This window comes from Sminthopsis crassicaudata, chromosome 3, assembly GCF_048593235.1.
Source record: "Sminthopsis crassicaudata isolate SCR6 chromosome 3, ASM4859323v1, whole genome shotgun sequence".
Classification (NCBI taxonomy): Eukaryota; Metazoa; Chordata; class Mammalia; order Dasyuromorphia; family Dasyuridae; genus Sminthopsis; species Sminthopsis crassicaudata.
The window spans coordinates 326,341,592-326,360,712 of NC_133619.1; the positions used below are offsets into that span (position 1 = coordinate 326,341,592).

Sequence of the window (19,121 nt, forward strand, 5' to 3'; positions counted from 1 at the left end):
CTGAAAGATATCAGTTGGGACATAGGCCAATGCCAAGGAGTTGTGCAATTCTCCAATCCTGAACTCAGTCTGTGTAAACTTAAAGCTGTAGTCCTGGCCTATGGATAACTTAGTGGTTTATGCATGATGTTTATGGACAAGTGTTCCAGAAGAACAGAATCAATGGATTTTGAAAGAGGTTTTAAAAATGTGTTCAAAATTTTTTCATCTTATTTTTGTTGCTAGTATTTTTCTATTTTATTTTAATTAGTTATTTGTGGTTTTAAATGTTTTCTTTTTGCTCTGTTGCTGTGGTATAGGGGCCTGAAAGCTTTCAGTATCATGAATCCCTAGGTTTAGACAGCATCCCACAAGCATTCAGATTGGCCTGTATCTGGCCAAGCACAGAATACTTGGACTTTGAATGTGGGCAGCCAGTCTTATGGAAGTGGATTGTAGACTTTAGGAACTAAGAACTGTGACAAGGATTACTTACTGTGACATTAGTAAGACATTAGGCTGCTGTGGACTCTTTAAGAGGAATGTAAGATGCTGGGGGAAATGATTCAGGAAAGAAGACAATGCACTTGTTATAATAGCCCATTTACTTTGGAGCCTCCCCAAGTCCCCAAGGAGATGGGGATAAAATAACCAAAGGATATTTTGATATAATTTTCTGGGAGTGACCAGACCTTTCCCAAGCTATATCCTCTTCACTTAAGAACCTACTAACTTTAAAATAAAAAAGCTTGATAAGATAATTCTATCCTATTTCAACGAGGCCTATGAGAAGTCTCAACACAAATTCATTTGTAGATGGTGAAGCCTACCAACTACACATCTGGGTAGCGGAGATTACTTGTTATGTCTACTCAAAGCACAGTCTTGGCTTCTCTTTATAATTAGTCACCAAACAGCAAGCCGTGGGAGATGTTTACTTTTCTACAGTGTTGCATTAAATACTGTCTTTTATTTAAAATCTTATTTAGTGTATTCTTTTGATAAACATAAGTACTAACAGAATATAAAAGTGATTACTTTTTAACATGTAGGAAAAAAAACAACACAAGACAACTTACTTGGCTTTGTATCTTCCCTTCCCTACTGTATATTTAAGTTATTCAGATTTGCCTACTCTGACAAATAAGATAAAACAGAATTCAGTTCATCTACTTGAAAGAAGATAAGACTTCAAATTTTGTCTGGTGATATGATGTCAATTGTTAAAATTTGGTGTCTGGCTTGGGGCAGATGATAGTTTGCCAAGAGAGCAATTATTTCTTTTGTGGAGAGGTTTTTGTTGAATGAAAACAAGAAGCCATCTAAACTCTTCAATTCTTGAAGATACCATTAAAAGACAGAAAAGAAATTAATTGATCTTTTTAAAAGAAACTCTTTTGGAATGAATTATCAAAGGAATCCCTCTTTAAAAAATAAGTGCGTGTTAGTTGAAAAGTTATTTGTGAAAGCTCTTATTTAACTGCTTTTCAAACTGGGGCTGGCAAGAAACCATTCTAACAATAATTTAAAGTTAAGAAATCAGTCAGTATCTAGCCCTGCTCCATGTCTTAAAGTTATATCTTTAGACCAAAAGAAATATAGTGATTAAAGACAGCAGAAATAATGCTGATTATCTTTAATTTCAAAAATATTTATTATTATAACTATTTTGTATAACATACAGAAATGTATACATTAAATGTCCCTACAATTTTAACAGAATGTAGGTTATTTCAGAGGTCTGCAGCACAGTCTGGATTAAGAAATGATGATGGAAACACTAGCAATAAGGAGAGAGAAAGCAACCATTTCAAAAGGCTTTATCCACCTACTTCTGTATTCTTTGGCAGAGATTATAAAACTATAGGATATAATGATGGGCAAGGGAGGAAGAGTAAAGTCAAAGAATCAACTCAGAATTCAGTTTGACTGCCAAAAAATTCTCTTTATAGCAGAGGTGTCAAGCACAGAGACTGGCCCAGAATACTCCCAAATGTACCTGAACCAGGTTAAAATGTAATTGGGAAATATTTAACAAAATAAATAAAAATACAATAAAAACACAGAAATGATACTTACATATGGTTTTCTAAGTCAATATGCAGCCCACAGAGATCATTATGTATGGTTTAGTGACCTCTATTTCCACTTGAATTTAATATAACTGCTTAGAGAATTCAACCAGTTCTAGGCATTTAAAAAAAAAAAAATCTCATGGTGCCTTCAAGCTCCAAGCTCTGGGTTTTTCTTTTATTAAAACACAAGAGATTACTAAGGTGCTTACTGACTAATAGGGATCCTTTATTGTCATTATTTCAGTTTAAGAGATTTGGGCTATTTCTCTGAATATGAAAGATGTTATCTAAAATGAAACTAATTTATATATAATCTGTCTTATTCTCAACCATCTGATCATAATGTGTTTCAAATGACAGAACTTTATAATACATCCCATTTCCTGGTAGAATTTCATATAAGAAAAGGATGATATTTTAATGTATAAGATTTCAAAACAAATCACTTTTCTCTTTCTATTCAAACACTTTTAAATGTAAAAAAATCACTAACCATAAACTCTAATATTATTAAAAAAACTTGAACATTATCTTATGAAAGAATTAAAATGATGACAATTCAATTACCTATTAAAGTAGATTTTACTTGGGTCTACAGAACATAAAATGAAGTGAAGATATTGCAATTACCTGGTTAATTTGAATAAAATCACTGGGAGAAAATTATCATCTCCATGAATCAGATTAAAAGGCATATGCCAAAGTTCTGTTTCACGTAATGTCATATAGACAAGGTCCCTTACAACTCCAAATCTATGATTTGAAGATTCAGAATATGTATGCAACTAGGGAATGTAGTACTATTTTGCTTTCTTTTCAACTGAACATAAAATTCCTGGAAATAGAGAGTTTTTATGTTTTGGTCTTTGTATCTCTGAGATCTAGGATAAGTCTTGATACATAAAAGGTGCTTACTTGACCAACTGATTTTGCCCCTTTTTTACTATCTAAGTCTGTGACCATATGACATATGACATAAAAAATAATATTTTCCCCACAACCAAGTAATTAATCTTGTTCTGCCACATTAATCCTCTTCTATTGCTATCTTACAATGTTACTCAAATTTCTATATGTTTATAAATTATTCTTCTTCTAACTAGAACATAATTTCCTTGGAAGCTAGGGGATATGTCTTAGGTTTATTTATATCTTACAGAGAAGACCTGAGTAAGGTGATCATGATATGTATGGAGAGAAAGATACAAACATGAAAAGTCCTGGGGAGGTAGAGTCTCAGCAGAAAGATGAAGTCTGGGTAAGATAGACTTGAGAGTCATCTGCATAGAGATGTTAATTGAAACCATGAGAGCTGATGAGTTCACTGAAGGAAAAATATAGAGACAAGGCTTTGGTATCACATAGCAAGCAAGATATGGTTGACAATTCTGCAAGAATCTAAGAAGAAAGCCTATCAGAGAGTTAGCAAGAAAAACTTTAACAAAAAATTTCCATATATCTCTCCTAATATAGCAAAATGCAATCCCTAGTCCTCTAAAGGAGACAATAAAAGAAGGGAGGAGACAGGTTTCCAAGATCTCTCTTTTTATCCTGTACCAATCTGAATATTGTCAATCACTAGCCAAATTAATCAGTACTTTTATTATTTCATAAATCTCACTCACACTTTGCATACCCCAAATGGTAAGTGTTTCCCAAATGTCTTCTCCCTGAGTAATCTTTACCCTACTATTTCCAGTCGTTCTCTCACATCAAGTCACAGCTGAGGTTTAACAAAGGCTCATTCATCCCAATGCAAAGGGTAAAATCTGTGAAGCATACATCCAGTGATATCAAGATCTGCCTGTGCCTGAAACGGAGATAGACAAAATTTCTAAGCATATACTTTGAGTAGGAAGCTGACTTCATACTTAGTGACCATATTAAACTAATCCAGCCCTTTCTTGTTCTGGAGAAAGGTATTTGTCTGCATGTGTGGGAGGGAGGGAGGGAGGGAGGGAGGGAGGGAGGGAGGGAGAGGGAAAGAAGGAAGGAAGGAAGGAAGGAAGGAAGGAAGGAAGGAAGGAAGGAAGGAAGGAAGGAAGGAAGGAAGGAAGGAAGGAAGGATAGGAAGGAAGGAAGGAAGGAAGGAAGGAAGGAAGGAAGGAAGGAAGGAAGGAAGGAAGGAAGGAAGGAAGGAAGGAAGGAAGGAAGGAAGGAAGGAAGGAAGGAAGGAAGGAAGGAAGGAAGGAAGGAAGGAAGGAAGGAAGGAAGGAAGGAAGGAAGGAAGGAAGGAAGGAAGGAAGGAAGGAAGGAAGGAAGGAAGGAAGGAAGGAAGGAAGGAAGGAAGGAAGGAAGGAAGGAAGGAAGGAAGGAAGGAAGGAAGGAAGGAAGGAAGGAAGGAAGGAAGGAAGGAAGGAAGGAAGGAAGGAAGGAAGGAAGGAAGGAAGGAAGGAAGGAAGGAAGGAAGGAAGGAAGGAAGGAAGGAAGGAAGGAAGGAAGGAAGGAAGGAAGGAAGGAAGGAAGGAAGGAAGGAAGGAAGGAAGGAAGGAAGGAAGGAAGGAAGGAAGGAAGGAAGGAAGGAAGGAAGGAAGGAAGGAAGGAAGGAAGGAAGGAAGGAAGGAAGGAAGGAAGGAAGGAAGGAAGGAAGGAAGGAAGGAAGGAAGGAAGGAAGGAAGGAAGGAAGGAAGGAAGGAAGGAAGGAAGGAAGGAAGGAAGGAAGGAAGGAAGGAAGGAAGGAAGGAAGGAAGGAAGGAAGGAAGGAAGGAAGGAAGGAAGGAAGGAAGGAAGGAAGGAAGGAAGGAAGGAAGGCCAGAAAAATTTTCTATCAATAACTCATGGCAACGTAGGATCCTCTACCAAGCATGGCATTGGGTCAGTCCTATGACCTTTCTTCTCATATCCACATCTAAAAGTATGAGGCACTGCCCAAGAATAAGTAAGTACCCGACAAAATATCTAATGACCTGATTTATAATATCAAAGTCTTAACACTACTTGTAATCCAATAAAAAATATATATCATTCTGTCCCTAATCCCCTTTACACAAAGTCTTCACAGCATGACCTATTATCTAAAAAAAGCACTTAAATCTTGGTAGGCCATACAGCATATACCACTGTCAAATGTCTTTGCCTTGCCACTAGATGGGCATACACTAAATGTCTGGAAACATCACAAAGGATAATTAGTAAGCATTTCTCAGAGCCCTAGGCCCTGTCACACAGAACTGCTCAAGTGGAAATGTTAAAATTTTGCACACTGAGTTGTTTTGGGTTTGGAATGACAGTAAGACCCCTAGGGTGTGCTGTATTCTGATTGGTTGCTGAACACAAACTAGCGGGATCAATCAGCTAAATCTCCACAGTTCAGCTGAAAAGTATTTAAAACAATTATGTAATGTCAAGTTCAGATTCCTTTGGTGAAAAGGGAATACTAGAACAGAGTTGTATTGGACACAGCATAAAGAAAGAGTACTGGTGACACAAGAGCTTTACCTTATAATAAATCACTTCTCCCCCACCTCAGTCTTGCTTTTTTAAGCAAGCTATTTAAGAAAAAAAGTCAATTTTCTACACAATTTTTTTCTTTTCCATACTTATTATACATAGCAATGTTCCTCTGGAGGGTAATGAACTTTTAAAAATGATTATGGCAATAAATATTTGAGGCAAATGTATAGCTATCAGTCCAATAATCCCTCGGAGATCTGGAGCAACAAAGGACCAACCCAAAAGTCCCAGATGTGAGACTATGGATGTAGTTCCCAATCTCCTCTCAAATTCTACTACTAAATTAATAGAGTGATTAAGGGCCCCTGAGATACTATGAGGGGGACCTAAAGTTTGCACTTAAATTTGTATGAACTTTGGATAAGTCCTGTAAACATTTAATAATTCTTAACATCACAGTTTACAAACCTTTTGAGCATTAGTTTCCTTATGACTCTATGAAAGGAGAAAATGCAAGAGGCAATGGATAAGAAATCTATTTCAGCCTTTCTTAGTGTCTGAAACTACTGAACAACTCCCTCCTGAATCTCTCCCCTCACTGGGTTTTTGTAGCATTTATCTATTATGGGTCTCCTGCTATCTATTCTGATAGCAAAATGAGGCAAAAGTTTAAAATATTTATCAAGGCTACAACTTAGAAAAACAAATTTCCAATATGCTTCCTCCCATACTACATTTCCTTTTAAAAAAAAAAAAAGAAGAAACTGTGAATAGAGTATTAGTCCTGAAGTCAGGAGGACCTGAGTTCAAATATGGCCTCAGACACTTACACTTCCTAGCTGTATGATCCTAGACAAGTCATTTGATCCCAATTGCTTTAGCAAAAGAAAAAAAAGGAAGAAATTGAGCATCACTAAAGACATTTTTAGAATTTTCTGAAGGCTCCACTACTGCCTCTAGGGACTTCTAATTTCTCTACTGTAATCTTGGCCCATCTCTCCTTGGATGTCCAGTTCCTCTTTTGGTTTTATCTTCCCTTAGTGGAATATAAATCCCAGCTCAAGAACAAGTAAAACCTTTCCTTTGCTGGTTATATTTGTATTCTCACTACTTAGTGTAGTGCCCATAGAACTTAATAAATGCTTTATCTCTCTATATAAAGAGAAGACAGGAAATGCAACATGGAATTAAAGTATACACAGAGAAGATCCGTGCAAGGAGAAAACACCTTCATGAGGAGAATTAAAGGATCAATTCAAAATATATCTGAAGGAAAGGAATGTATCAAATATCAGACCACTATTAACATACACAGTGAACAAGAAAATATTAGCAATACTTACTCATATACCTACATTCCCATCTACATATGGTTTTCATGAAAATAATACATATACATATATATATTCATGCTATCTTCAAAAAGAGTACAGTAGGGACCAGGAAGTCTTTTGCAAACAATATTCCATACAGTGTGCCTTTACCATCACCCAAATGAATGAGAAGAAAAGAATCACTACATAGAAACAGCATTTCAGGAAATGGAAGCAGCATATTCAGCATAAGGATCTAAATCTGGAAGAGACTATGGGAATTGTCTCATCCGGGGATCGGTAACCTTTCATTCTTCCAAGGGCCATTTGGATGTTTATAACATCCTTCACAAGCCATAAAAAATTAAGAACTCATAAAACTCAAGTGGCAGAAGGTCACTGACATAGTTTTCAGCTGATCATGGCCTGCAACTGCCTTAGCAAATGATTTCACAGGCCTCGAGACATTCCCCCATCCCTGAATCTAGTCTGACACTAATTAGCACAAGGGATCGAGTCCTGGGCCTGGAGTCAGAAAGGCCTGAATTTTTAAAAAATTCAAATACAACGTCTGATACTTACTAACCATGTGGTTCTGTCCAAGTCACTTATCCTCAGTGTATCTCAGTTTCCTCAATTATATAGCAAAGATAATAATAGTACCTTCCTCTCAGGGTGTTGTAGGATCAAATGAGACAATATTCACAAAGTATCTGTCATATAACTGGTGTTTAATAAATGTTTCTATTCTTCTCCTTTGTTTTATTCCTTTCCTCTATGAAAGGTTAGAAAGCAAGAAAGCTAGAATTTGAACCTTGTTCTTATATCAGATCTAATGATCTTTCCATCAAATTACAAAGTCTGTTGTGATTTTTTTTAAAGTTCTTACCACATTTAATTTTTACAATACTTGTATTTTTTAAAGTTGTTCAATGTGTCATTTTAAGTACATAATTTACTTCGCTGAATGTAAAAAAATTCTATTTTTAGTATGTGCTTTACTATAAATACAAGTGCAGCAGCAAAAAGCAAATGGATACATTTTTCAGCAGGAAAAAAATGTGACAAAAGAGACAAAAAATGGTACAAATGAACAGTGGAGACACTTGAAGAAGGATGAAGAAAACACATTGTTAAGAGATTGAAGTGGAGCTGAAAATGAAAGAGAGAGAAGATAGTGTGGGAGGAAGTGGCAAATAAAACTGAGGGGAGATTTGAGGAGAGGCAAAAGGAGAAAAGAAGGGACAGTATTGTTGACAGCATCTGATCCACCGATTAATGTATTTCTAAGCAGATTAACCAAATCCCAACTGTTCTATGTCAGGTCCTTCCACTAAGCTTCTCCTCCCTCTTATCAGCAAATAAAAAACAAATGCAATTTATAAACACATACATGAAACCTATAAAAGAAAAAAACACCCACACAATACAGAATTAATTTCCCAGACTGACTGTTCACCCAAATATGCTTATTCTTTTCTTCCAATCTATGCTTATATTCTAGTCATCAAATGTATAAAGAGAAAAGAAAGAAATTCGATCTTCCATGTAATTTTTCTTAAACCTAGCATCAAGCTTTCCTCCCCTCAGCAGCATGCATTAGATTATTGAAGATCATATATCAGCACGAGGGTGAGGGGCGCAAAAAAGAACTGGTGGGGGAAGGGTAGTTATTTCTGTCCCAGTTGCAGAACTTCTTCAACCTTGTTATGCTCTTATCATATAACCTTCTCCATAGCAACACAGACAATGCAGTCTCTCTCTCTCTCTCTCTCTCTCTCTCTCTCTCTCTCTCTCTCTCTCTCTCTCTCTCTCTCTCTCTCTCTCTCTCTCTCTCTCTCTCTCTCTAACTCTCCTCCCCGCCTCTCTGTTTCTATCTCCTTTCCTCTCCCTATTTTTTTCTACTTTCTCCCACACACACACACTTCTTTCCTCCCTCTGTCTTTCTTCTCTTTTTGGTATTTTTTTCTCTCTTTGCCTTTCTCTCACAACACACTCTCACTCTCTAATATTCACACTTACTCTCTCATATATACCCTCTCTCAAACACAAACTCTTACCCCACATATGCACACACTTTCTTCCTTTAAATAATGGAGAGGACAAGATTTAGAAGAAAGGCACTAGGGTTGAATTCTATTTCTATAATGGACAATCTTATCCCCACTGTGAACTTCACTTTTTAATCTACAAAATGAAAGAGTTGGATTAGGTCATCTCTAAGATCTGATCCAGGTTCAGACCTTATGATCTTGTTCTCAAATCCAGATTTTACCAAAAATCTTCCACAAAACATGTAACCCTTGGATTTATGACTGTGGGGGGGGTTAATCTTTTTTTAAAATATGTATTTGGGTAATTTAGAATTGAGCAGTAGGGCAACCAGAATTAATTCATTATCTCAAAAGTTAATTAAGTTGATTATAAGTTAAAAAGTTTTTGTACAAACAAAACGAATGCAGACAAGATTAGAAGAAAAGCAATAAACTGGGAAAACATTTTTACATTTAAGGGTTCTGATAAAGGCCTCATTTCTAAAATACCTCATTTTTAAAATATATAAAGAATTTACTCAAATTTATAAAAATTCAAGCCATTCTCCAATTGATAAATGGTCAAAGGATATGAACAGACAATTTTCAGATGAAGAAATTAAAACCATTTCTAGTCATATGAAAAGGTTTTCTAAATCACTATTGATCAGAGAAATGCAAATTAAGACAACTCAGATACCACTACACACCTCTCAGATTGGCTAAGATACAGGAAAAGATAATGATGAATATTAGAGAGGATGTGGGGATAAATGGGACCCTAATACATTGCTGGTGGAATTGTAAATACATCCAGCCATTCTGGAGAACAATGTGGGAACTATACCCAAAGAGTTATCAAACTGTGCATACCCTTTGATCCAGCAGTGTTACTACTAGGCTTTGGGAGAGAGATCTCCCAAAGAGATCTTAAAGGAGGGAAAGGAACCCGCATGTGAAAAATGTTTGTGGCAGCCCTCTTTGTGGTGGCCAGAAACTGGAAACTAACGTGGATGCCCATCAATTGGAGAATGGCTGAATAAATTGTGGTATATGAATGTTATGGAATATTATTGTTCTGTAAGAAATGACCAACAGGATGATTTCAGAAATGCCTGGAGAGACTTAGATGAACTGATGCTGAGTGAAATGAGCAGGACCAGGATATCGTTGTATACTTCAACAACAATACTACATGATCCTCAATTCTGATGGACGTGGTCCTCTTCAACAATGAGATGAGCCAAATCAGTTCCAATAGAGCAGTAATGAACTGAACCAGTTACACCCAGCAAAAGAACTCTGGGAGATGACTACGAACCACTACATGGAATTCCCAGTACCTCTGTTTTTGTCTGCCTGCATTTTTGATTTCCTTCACAGGCTAATGGTACACTATTTCAAAAGTTGATTCTTTTTGTACAGCAAAATAACTGGACATATATACATATATTGTATTTGACTTATACTTTAACATATTTAACATATATTGCTCAACCTGCCATCTGGGGGAGGCGAGGGGAAAAATTAGAACAAAAGGTTTGGCAATTGTCAATGTTGTAAAATTACCCATGCATATATCTGGTAAATAAAAACTATTAAATTTAAAAAAAGAATAAAACCATAAAAAAACTTTAAAAAATAATAATTCCTGCTTTCACAAAGGCTCGGACTTTTGGATCTCTTGAGCTAGGAGTTCTGAGCTAAATGGATTAAACCAATTGGGTGTCCCAAACTATATCAAACATTACTATGGTGAGTTCCAAGAAATGGGAGACTGGCTATCTAAAGAGTCAAATCAGCCCAGGCAAGGAAACAGAGTAGATCAAATCTCCTGTGCTGACCAAAGTAAGAACTAACCCCATGAGTAGACCCTTTAGTTTTAGCCTGGACAGGATACTGAAAACTCAGTCTTTAAAAAAAATCAATAAGAAGAATAGGAAAGAAATTAGTGAACTGAGAACTGGATGCAGAATTAGAAAACTCTAATGTGAATACTGATAGTGTCACTTGTTACTCATATGATCCTGTACAAATTTCCTTTCTTAAGGCATTGACAAAATGATAGGGTTGGATTAGGTCCCTTTTAGCTCCGAATTCTATTATACTAGGCTTCAGTCCCCTAAAATTAGCCAGTTATCCTCTTCTTCATTATCAGAATAAATAGCTTTCCATGCTTCCAAAATAAGGGGTAGATAATGCTCCAATGAAGATACTGGGCAGATTAGAGTATCATCTTTTCAGACACTTAAGCTTGCAGAAACACTAGGGAGATTACCAAAAAGGACAATGGTATACATTATACCACACCAAACTCTGAATCCATGAGGAAATTCCAAGTCTAAGACTGGAGAAAAACATACACATCTCAGTAAGACAATCATAGCATTTTAGGACTCATAGATTATAAATTTCTTAAGAGTGGGAGCAATTTCATTTGTTGAACCTCTGTAACCCACTGATTGGCTTGAGCTCAGCAGATACTGCTCTGCTACCTACTTTCCCTAGTATGACAATGTGACCAGCTACAGCTGGTCCCCAAAGGCATTACATGAAGCAATTACAAGGAGAGGGGACTGGGAGAAGAGTACAGAGTGCAGTAAGACTAACTTTGAACTTCACAGTCAATAGAAGGTAAGCTTTTCTTTACCAGAGTCTGTATGTGTATTTTCATATAAGAGATGTTTAATGAATATTTTTTGAATTACATTGAATCCAACTCTCTCTACTGAACACCAAAGAGTCAGGGAAGGAGGGGCCAAGTGGATGAACAAGAGGAGGAAATATTTTTCGTTGTGTCTTGGAGATCGTGGCTTCAGCTGAGTGCTGAGCCAATGGGAGCCTGATCCTGCAGCCTTGCCCAGTTTCCCTACCTCTGCCTGAGCTTTCCAACTCCTGTTTCAGTGCAGATTTTATCAATCTGGTAAGAAGAGGGGAGATGGGTGGACATTTATGTTCTTCTCAGTGGGGTATGGAGGGATATTTTCCCTTGGTCAGCAACACTGTCCTACACTGTCCTAGGGAAACAGGAGACATTCTATTGAGCTCCCAGCATTGACGTTTTTTCCTAAAATGGTTCAATTACTTCTTATATGTGTGGACTGATGCCCTGGTGATAGGACCAGGGGTACTAAAAGGATCATGTACTACTAAAAGAAATCCACACCTTCTAAGACTCAGCACCACTTTAATTTTACAAATACTTCAATGGAATCCTCCTCCCTCTGATACACATGCGCGTGCACACACACACACACACACACACACACACACACACACACACACAGCTTTCAGGACTGGATTGAGTCCAAAGAATGTTACTGTCCTATTTCCCTCCCCCATCTCCATGCCTATCCTTATACCTATTTTCCAGAGCTCAAATCCTCACAGAAAATTTATAGATACAAGAAGGCATCAATGAATGGCTTTAGAGAAGGGAACCAACTTTTTAGGTGTCATTGGACCCTTTTTGTAGTAAGGTAGACCTTAAAAGACTCTTCAGGAAAACATTTTTAAATGCATAAAATATAATATTGGAATTACAAAAGAAGCTAATTATATTGAAATGCAATGATCAAAATTTAAAAAAAAAATCATAGACTCTATAGATTACAAATCTCTGCTTTAGAATGATGTCTGGCCCACAGCTACATTCACCCAGGGATGAATAAATGAGTTAGGTAAGTTAACTAAGCGAGCTAAATTCAGTTTACAGCACTAGAAATAAGAGGGAAAATGTAATCAACATAATGTGATAAACTTATTGGAGGGAAAATGGGAGAAGAAAAAAATTTGAAAGGAGAATGCTTCCAGAAGAAAAAAGTAAACTTTGAGCTAAAGTTCAGTGAGAGAAGAGACACCAAAAATTGTGATTTTGTTTTTAACTCAAATAGTAAAGTTTGTTTGGGGAATTTAAGTGGTGTGTGTGTGTGTGTGTGTGTGTGTGTGTGTGTGTGTGTGTGTGTGTGTATGTGTATTTTAAAATAGGGGTGAACAGATGTTATGTGGTCATAGATATATCATGTAACCTTTTTTTTTTGCCTGTTTCATCATCTTCTGAATGGAGTTTCCTCATCATTAGAATTTGTACTGAATGACCTGAGAGCTCTTTCCAGACCTAAATTGAGGAGGGAAGCCTGAAACTGAAGGGGGACCCCAAAACTCTCTCTCTGAAACTCCTTCAAGGAGAAAGTGTCCTTGAATTCTGGCCTCTGTAAAAGACCCCGCCAGAGGTAACAGGATAAACAGCTTTATTCTGTTATCCTGAGAGATGGGCACCACCCCCATTGATAACACTCACTACTAATTAAGGTCCCTATTGAGATGAAGATTAGGCCAGAGACACTCATTCAATTTCAAGATTCTCTGTTCTGATTCCAGCTCAAACTGCTCCTAACCCCCACCAAGAGCAACCTCCAGCTGCTAGCGATAGAATGAACCAACTTGAGGCTCAGTCCTTGCAGAGGACCTAACATGCCATGCCAAGAAACCTCTCTCTCTCCTTGGCATAGCAGCAACCCTCTGCCAGCTGAAACAATATTCTCTTTCATCGTTTTCCTTTCTTTATCTTTCTCACCTATTTCTCTAACAAGACTTTATACCTCTCTGTCAGGATTTCTTTGCTAGAAACTTTATTTCTCTGTCCTTGCCACCAAGGAATTTAGTCTTTCTATTCATGCATAGAAGAGGCTGACTTCCCAATGCCAATAATAAACTTCTTTTTATCAGTCTAGCTTTTCAGGTCTGTAAATTCCTTTACAAAGGACTCTGCACCACCAGAGGTGGTTCCCACAACTCCCTACCCTGCACCAAATCCTAGGGGAATCAAGGGGACCCTGCGCTGAACCTCATCATTTGGGGACACAACCCCGAACCTCTTCATTTGACTCCCTGACCTCCAGGAATTGAGGGCACTCAAACTTCAGCAAAACCAATAAGGAACCTCCCCAATTCCAATATTTACTGACAAATACATTATTGTGGGTCTAGGGGAGCTCAGTGAATAAGTAAAAAATATCGTGATTTGCATTTCAGTCCAGTCTCTGAAGCACACATGTTTCATGACCCTGGGCAAAGTTGCTAAATCTGAGTTTTAATTCCTTTATTTGTAAACTGGAGATACCAATTCAGTACTTAACTTCACACAGTTACTATGAGGGAAAAAGCACTACAAAAATGTAAGCCAGCACCTATGATCCTGCGTTGTTATTCACCTACAGGATCACTGATAGGGATTCTAACCCAGAAAGAAAATAAGAGGAAAATAATGATCCAAAGGGCCTAGAAAATCCATAAACTGAATAATGAGCTTCTAAATAATTAAATTATAATTATAGTCACTCTATAAACATAACAATGATGAACATTCTATAGGCTTTGTGAATTTTCCTGAGAAGCATAAATCTGAAGGAAGCAACTGAACGCTTATCCCATAAAGACTAAGTGCAGGGGATAAGCAATTGAGTTTAAAATTAAATAGAATTTTCCCCTTCCCCCCATTACTGCCCTTAAATCAGAAATTGAATATGTAATAATTGGGCTCTTTATCTTTCTGCTTTCCCTGAGGGCATAACAGTAAGGTCCTTGAACTATTAGCCCCAATGCCCTATTATCAGAGCAGGTTTTATAATAGATGTGGGGGGTGGGGGAGTTGGAAAATGAAGCTTAGTCAACAACATTAGTGGTGATGGAAAGAAAAGTGATCCATCCCCCAGCCCAGCCCCAGTAATGAAGAAGAGCTCTGAAAGGAATATTTCCAACATGCAGATCACCTAAATAAATCAAGCAAGTATACAGATAAATTATTCAATTCACTATCCAAAATACTGCAAATATTTACAAATTGACCTGATCTTCAAGTCTTTACAAGTTTTCATTTACAAACAGTCTTTGGGGAGGTAAGGGGAGCCTTGAGCTAAAGGTTGCTGATGCATGATACTTCCTATCTATAAAAGTATCAATTACCCTCCTAGTATTCAGAAAACCAACCCAGAGACAAAATGGCACAGGCTCTTAAGGTTCTGAACTCTGTTTTCATTAACTTGGGACAAACCAATTTGCACCTAAAACACATTTATTCTTTTCTCCAAATCATCTTCAGGTTTGTACAACTTTCTCTGACTTACAAGGGCTCAAAAAAAGATCTTGGAAATCAAGTTAAGGCTCGAGGGATCAAACTTGATCACAACAGTTTTATCCTGTTTTGTCCCCTTTCCACTAGCTGCCAGATGCAGGACCTGATACATTCTTAAATAAACAGTGCTGAACCTCAGGGGATGATTATTTCGGGTGCAAATTATTCAGTCCTTTTTCTTCTTCCCCCTTCCAATCTGTTCTCTATCTCATTTCATTGCTCATTTACACATCCACCAAAAGGGAAAGGGAGAAAAGGAAAGGAAAGTCAATAAATTTTGTTTCTTGTTAGCAAATCCAGTAAAAGAAAGATACAGGAAGGGAGTTAGAATTATAGGAGAGAAATTACATTAAAGCAATTATCTGCAGATTTTATTTACCCATATTATCTATTTTAGTGCTGGGAACTGAAGCTAAAAAGCTGCATAATAATGAACTTAAATTGTGGAGAATTATACGACATGAACATAAATAGATCTAAGGTACATGAAGAAGAAATCTAGTAGAACAATCTAGAAAAATGTGAGGTAAAAGAGAATGTTTTGATTTGGGAGGATGGCAATGGGCACAAGAATCAAGGAGGGTTTTATGAAGGTCACACTTAAGCTTAGACTTTAAACTGGAGAAACATTCACACCATGAGGATAATGATTAAATTTCAGTTATGTTAAGGGATGGCCTGTGCAGATGTAACAAGGTGGAAGGTGTCCCGCTCAGTTTCAAAAACAGGAAATATTTTGTTTTGGCTATAAATGAGGCTGGGAAGGAATCACACAGTAGAGGCCCTTAAATGCCAGGTTAGAGATGTTTTTTATTTTATCCTAGAGGCAATCGGGAGCCACATTAAGGTTCATGGGCAAAGTCCTTTTTCTCCCCTCCATTTTCCATTCTCACTAGTTTAATACACACCTCATGGGTACATAAATATTCACTGAATTGAACTAAATACTGTCATTAATGATGTAGCATCTGTTCACTTGTTGTGTTGACAAGTGCTTTCAAACTGAACTTGCCACATGAAGAAGCTTAGTTCTTGCAACAAAAACAGTCTGAGAATCTTTTGGGACCTTCTCAAAAAAATACAGGTCATTAAACAGCTAGTTAGTCACCCCTAAGGTGTTCCTTTCCCCATGCCCATAAGCCATTACATGTTGGAAATGGATGTAGTCTTGTCTTATTGGCTGGTAGCTTAGAAACAGTGTCTACTGTCATCAGAAGTATTGCTTGTAAATATGATTTTTTTTCCCCTGAGGCTGGGGTTAAGTGACTTGCCCAGGGTCACACAGCTAGGAAGTGTTAAGTGTCTGAGACCAGATTTGAACTCAGGTTCTCCTGAATTCAGGGCTGGTGCTCTATCCACTGCGCCACCTAGCTGTCCCTTATAAATATGATTTGTAAATACTATTTGCACTTTGGCAATGAACAGTGACCTAGAAATCAAGACCCAGCATTTTTCTTGGTCACTGAGGGGGGCAGGGAGAAGGAGGGGAGAATCAAGTTATTAATTTACTATGTTCTCCTCAAGTAGAAAGGGCAACAGGATGGTGAGACTGCTTAGACTTCAATCAATCAAAAAAATATTAAGTATATAATATGTCAAGCACTATTTTGGATACTGAGAATACAATTATAAAAAATCAAACAATCTTTACTTTCAAGGAGTTTACATTTTGACTCCATCGGCAGAAAAAAATGATCATTAAAAAGCTATAGAATAAGACAACCAAAAATTTAGGAAGGGCATATGTTTTTAATGGCTACTGAACTTCATATAGCTCAGTAGCCAGTTAAAACTCATAAATTTCTAACCATGCCTATCTGTATCAGCTTTGACAAGATTTTGCAGATAACACTATGTCTAACTTACTGCTAAAGCAAACATTTTACTGGATGATACTGAGATGTTGCTATGGTGATTCAGAATGGGGAAATCACTACTAAATAGTATCAAGAGCATATAATAATGGGAAAGCTAGTTAATTATAGGTGGAAAATACATATTATGAGTAATGAAGCCACCAGATGTGTGAGTAGAGGATGGACCTCCTTGGTGGTTGTCGATATTAGTAAATTCAATTAAAACCTCAGTTATCAATTTTTAAAAATGAACAAAAAAACAAACAATAACAACAAACACTATGCTTTCTTCCTGGAGCAACATGGAATGATTCCTAAACAGGAAGTAAATCATCGTCATCTTCATCATCATCAATTCAACTGATAGCAAATCAGAAGCCCCTAGAGCACCCAGCAACACAGAAAATAGCAAAGAAGAGCCAGAAAATTACTTGCACTACTTTGTTACTAGTCAGTTCATTGATTAAATGGAAAGGAACATTCAGAACATTAGGTAATGCCTATAAATGGCAATCTTCTCCCCTAGAAAGGCAGAAGGTACAAGGAAAGTCAAAGGAGAGAAAGAGATAAGAATGAAAGGGGACAAAAAGGCAGAAAGTAGAGTGGGGGAGATTAGAAGCAATAAAGATTAGAAGTGTTGACAGGGGAGCATGCAACAGACATTCTCTGACAGTGGTCAGTGACAAATGAAACAAAGAACAGAACAAACCGCCTTCTTAGAAGATGATGCAAACTGCCATCTGAACTAAAGTTTAGGAGGGTGTGTGTGTGTGTGTGTGTGTGTGTGTGTGTGTGTGTAAGGGCAATATCTCGACACATGATAGGGAGTGTTAAATAGCTACACCTACCTCAAAAGTGTCTGAAGAAACAAATGGCTAAAACTGAAATTACTCTAACCTATAGACTTCAGCCATCTGGGAAGGACAACAGTTATATTTTAACAAGCTAAGTCAAAGGATTGTAAAAGGCTTTAGTATAGTCTCTAAAACTGACTACACGAGGGACAGAACAAAGCTATAGCTGTACTACAGAAGTCATCCTATACCCCGATTTCTAAATTTCTGATGAAAGGCCAAAGCAGAGTGTAAGAAAATCTTGCTAACACTGAAAGAGAGAACAGACATCTTTAGAGGATTTGAAAAGGGCAAGCACAGGAGAAAGTGAACCCATAGTTCATTAAACATGACATCAAAGCTCCTAATAGTCATTTGTTCAAATTCTTTGAAGATTGTAAGTCACTTAAATCTATTTAGTAGCACTGTCATTCATGATCACTTAATTAAGGCATTAAGAACAACTTTATATGCATGATTTTCAGGGTTGGTTTTTTTTAAATAAATCTCTGGGAGATCTCTAGCTCAACACTACCTGGAATAGCAAAAATGTTACTTATTTTCTAAAGTAAATGTAGTGTGCATTGAGCAATTATCGAGCAATATGTAATTTGCAATTATGGCCTTGGTATTTAAAAAACCATATAGCATAAACTGGCTTTATTGTAATGAAAAAGATTGAAAAAAAAAAAAGGCTCTTGATGCTCCACCAAAGTCCTACTCCAATATCTACTGATGTGGAGATGAACCCTGAGTTCTGGAAGACCAGTGGAGCACATATTCTATAATGCTAGAAAAAACTTCCAATATAACCCTGAAACAAGACTATTTTTCCAATGTCCAGCTGAACTAATCATAGAGAGGTATAACACCTGTAGGCTAACCATGTATTAACAGAATTTTGGGGGCCATGGAAATCCATAAAAGCAGGGAGAAAAAAAATAATGACCCTCAATTCTGTGCTTCCCTCTGTTTCTGCAAAGATGGCAGCAGAGTACACTAAAAGCCATATGATTTCTAGGCATTCAACAAATTTCAGTTTGACTGTTGTCATTATTAAACTCCTGATTAAATGACCAAAAAGCGGTCCCATTGCTAGAGAGGACAAATCATATCATTCTGGAGAAAAAATGTAACCATGTGGAAGATGGTTCTCAATTTCTTATGGGAAAAGCAAAGAAAGGGTTTGGTAGAATGTATTCTATCCTATACCTAAAAGCTACACAAAATTGGGCTATTTGATCGTCATATACTGAAGTTCTAATGAGAAGCAGTGTAAAAAGTTCACCATGAAAATAGTTGCAACTTAAGCACCAACCTTTAGAAAACAAAGTGGTAGAGAAATCCTATGAAGAATTTGATAAGACCCTCTAAATCAATTAATATGCAATTTGATAATTTCTTTTTTTATTAATAGTTTTTATTTACCAGATATATGCATGGGTAATTTTACAACATTGACAATTGCCAAACCTTTTGTTCTAATTTTTCCCCTCCTTCCCCCCC

At 37.0% G+C, this 19,121-nt stretch overlaps 1 protein-coding gene across 4 annotated transcripts in view; it reads right to left on the reverse strand.

Moving 5' to 3' along the window:
- IGSF11 (immunoglobulin superfamily member 11) overlaps positions 1-19,121 on the reverse strand; it is a 219,770-nt gene that overhangs the window by 65,357 nt on the left and 135,292 nt on the right. Inside the window, exon 1 of one of the 4 annotated variants that reach the window (XM_074301301.1) lies at positions 13,094-13,192. The exons of 2 other annotated variants lie outside the window; for them this stretch is intronic. In XM_074301301.1, the coding sequence (XP_074157402.1) occupies positions 13,094-13,142 (49 nt within the window). In that variant the 5' untranslated portion in view covers positions 13,143-13,192. Of the gene's footprint in view, positions 1-12,821; positions 13,193-19,121 lie in introns of those variants that run through there. One more of the 4 variants, XM_074301302.1, reaches the window with a different exon arrangement.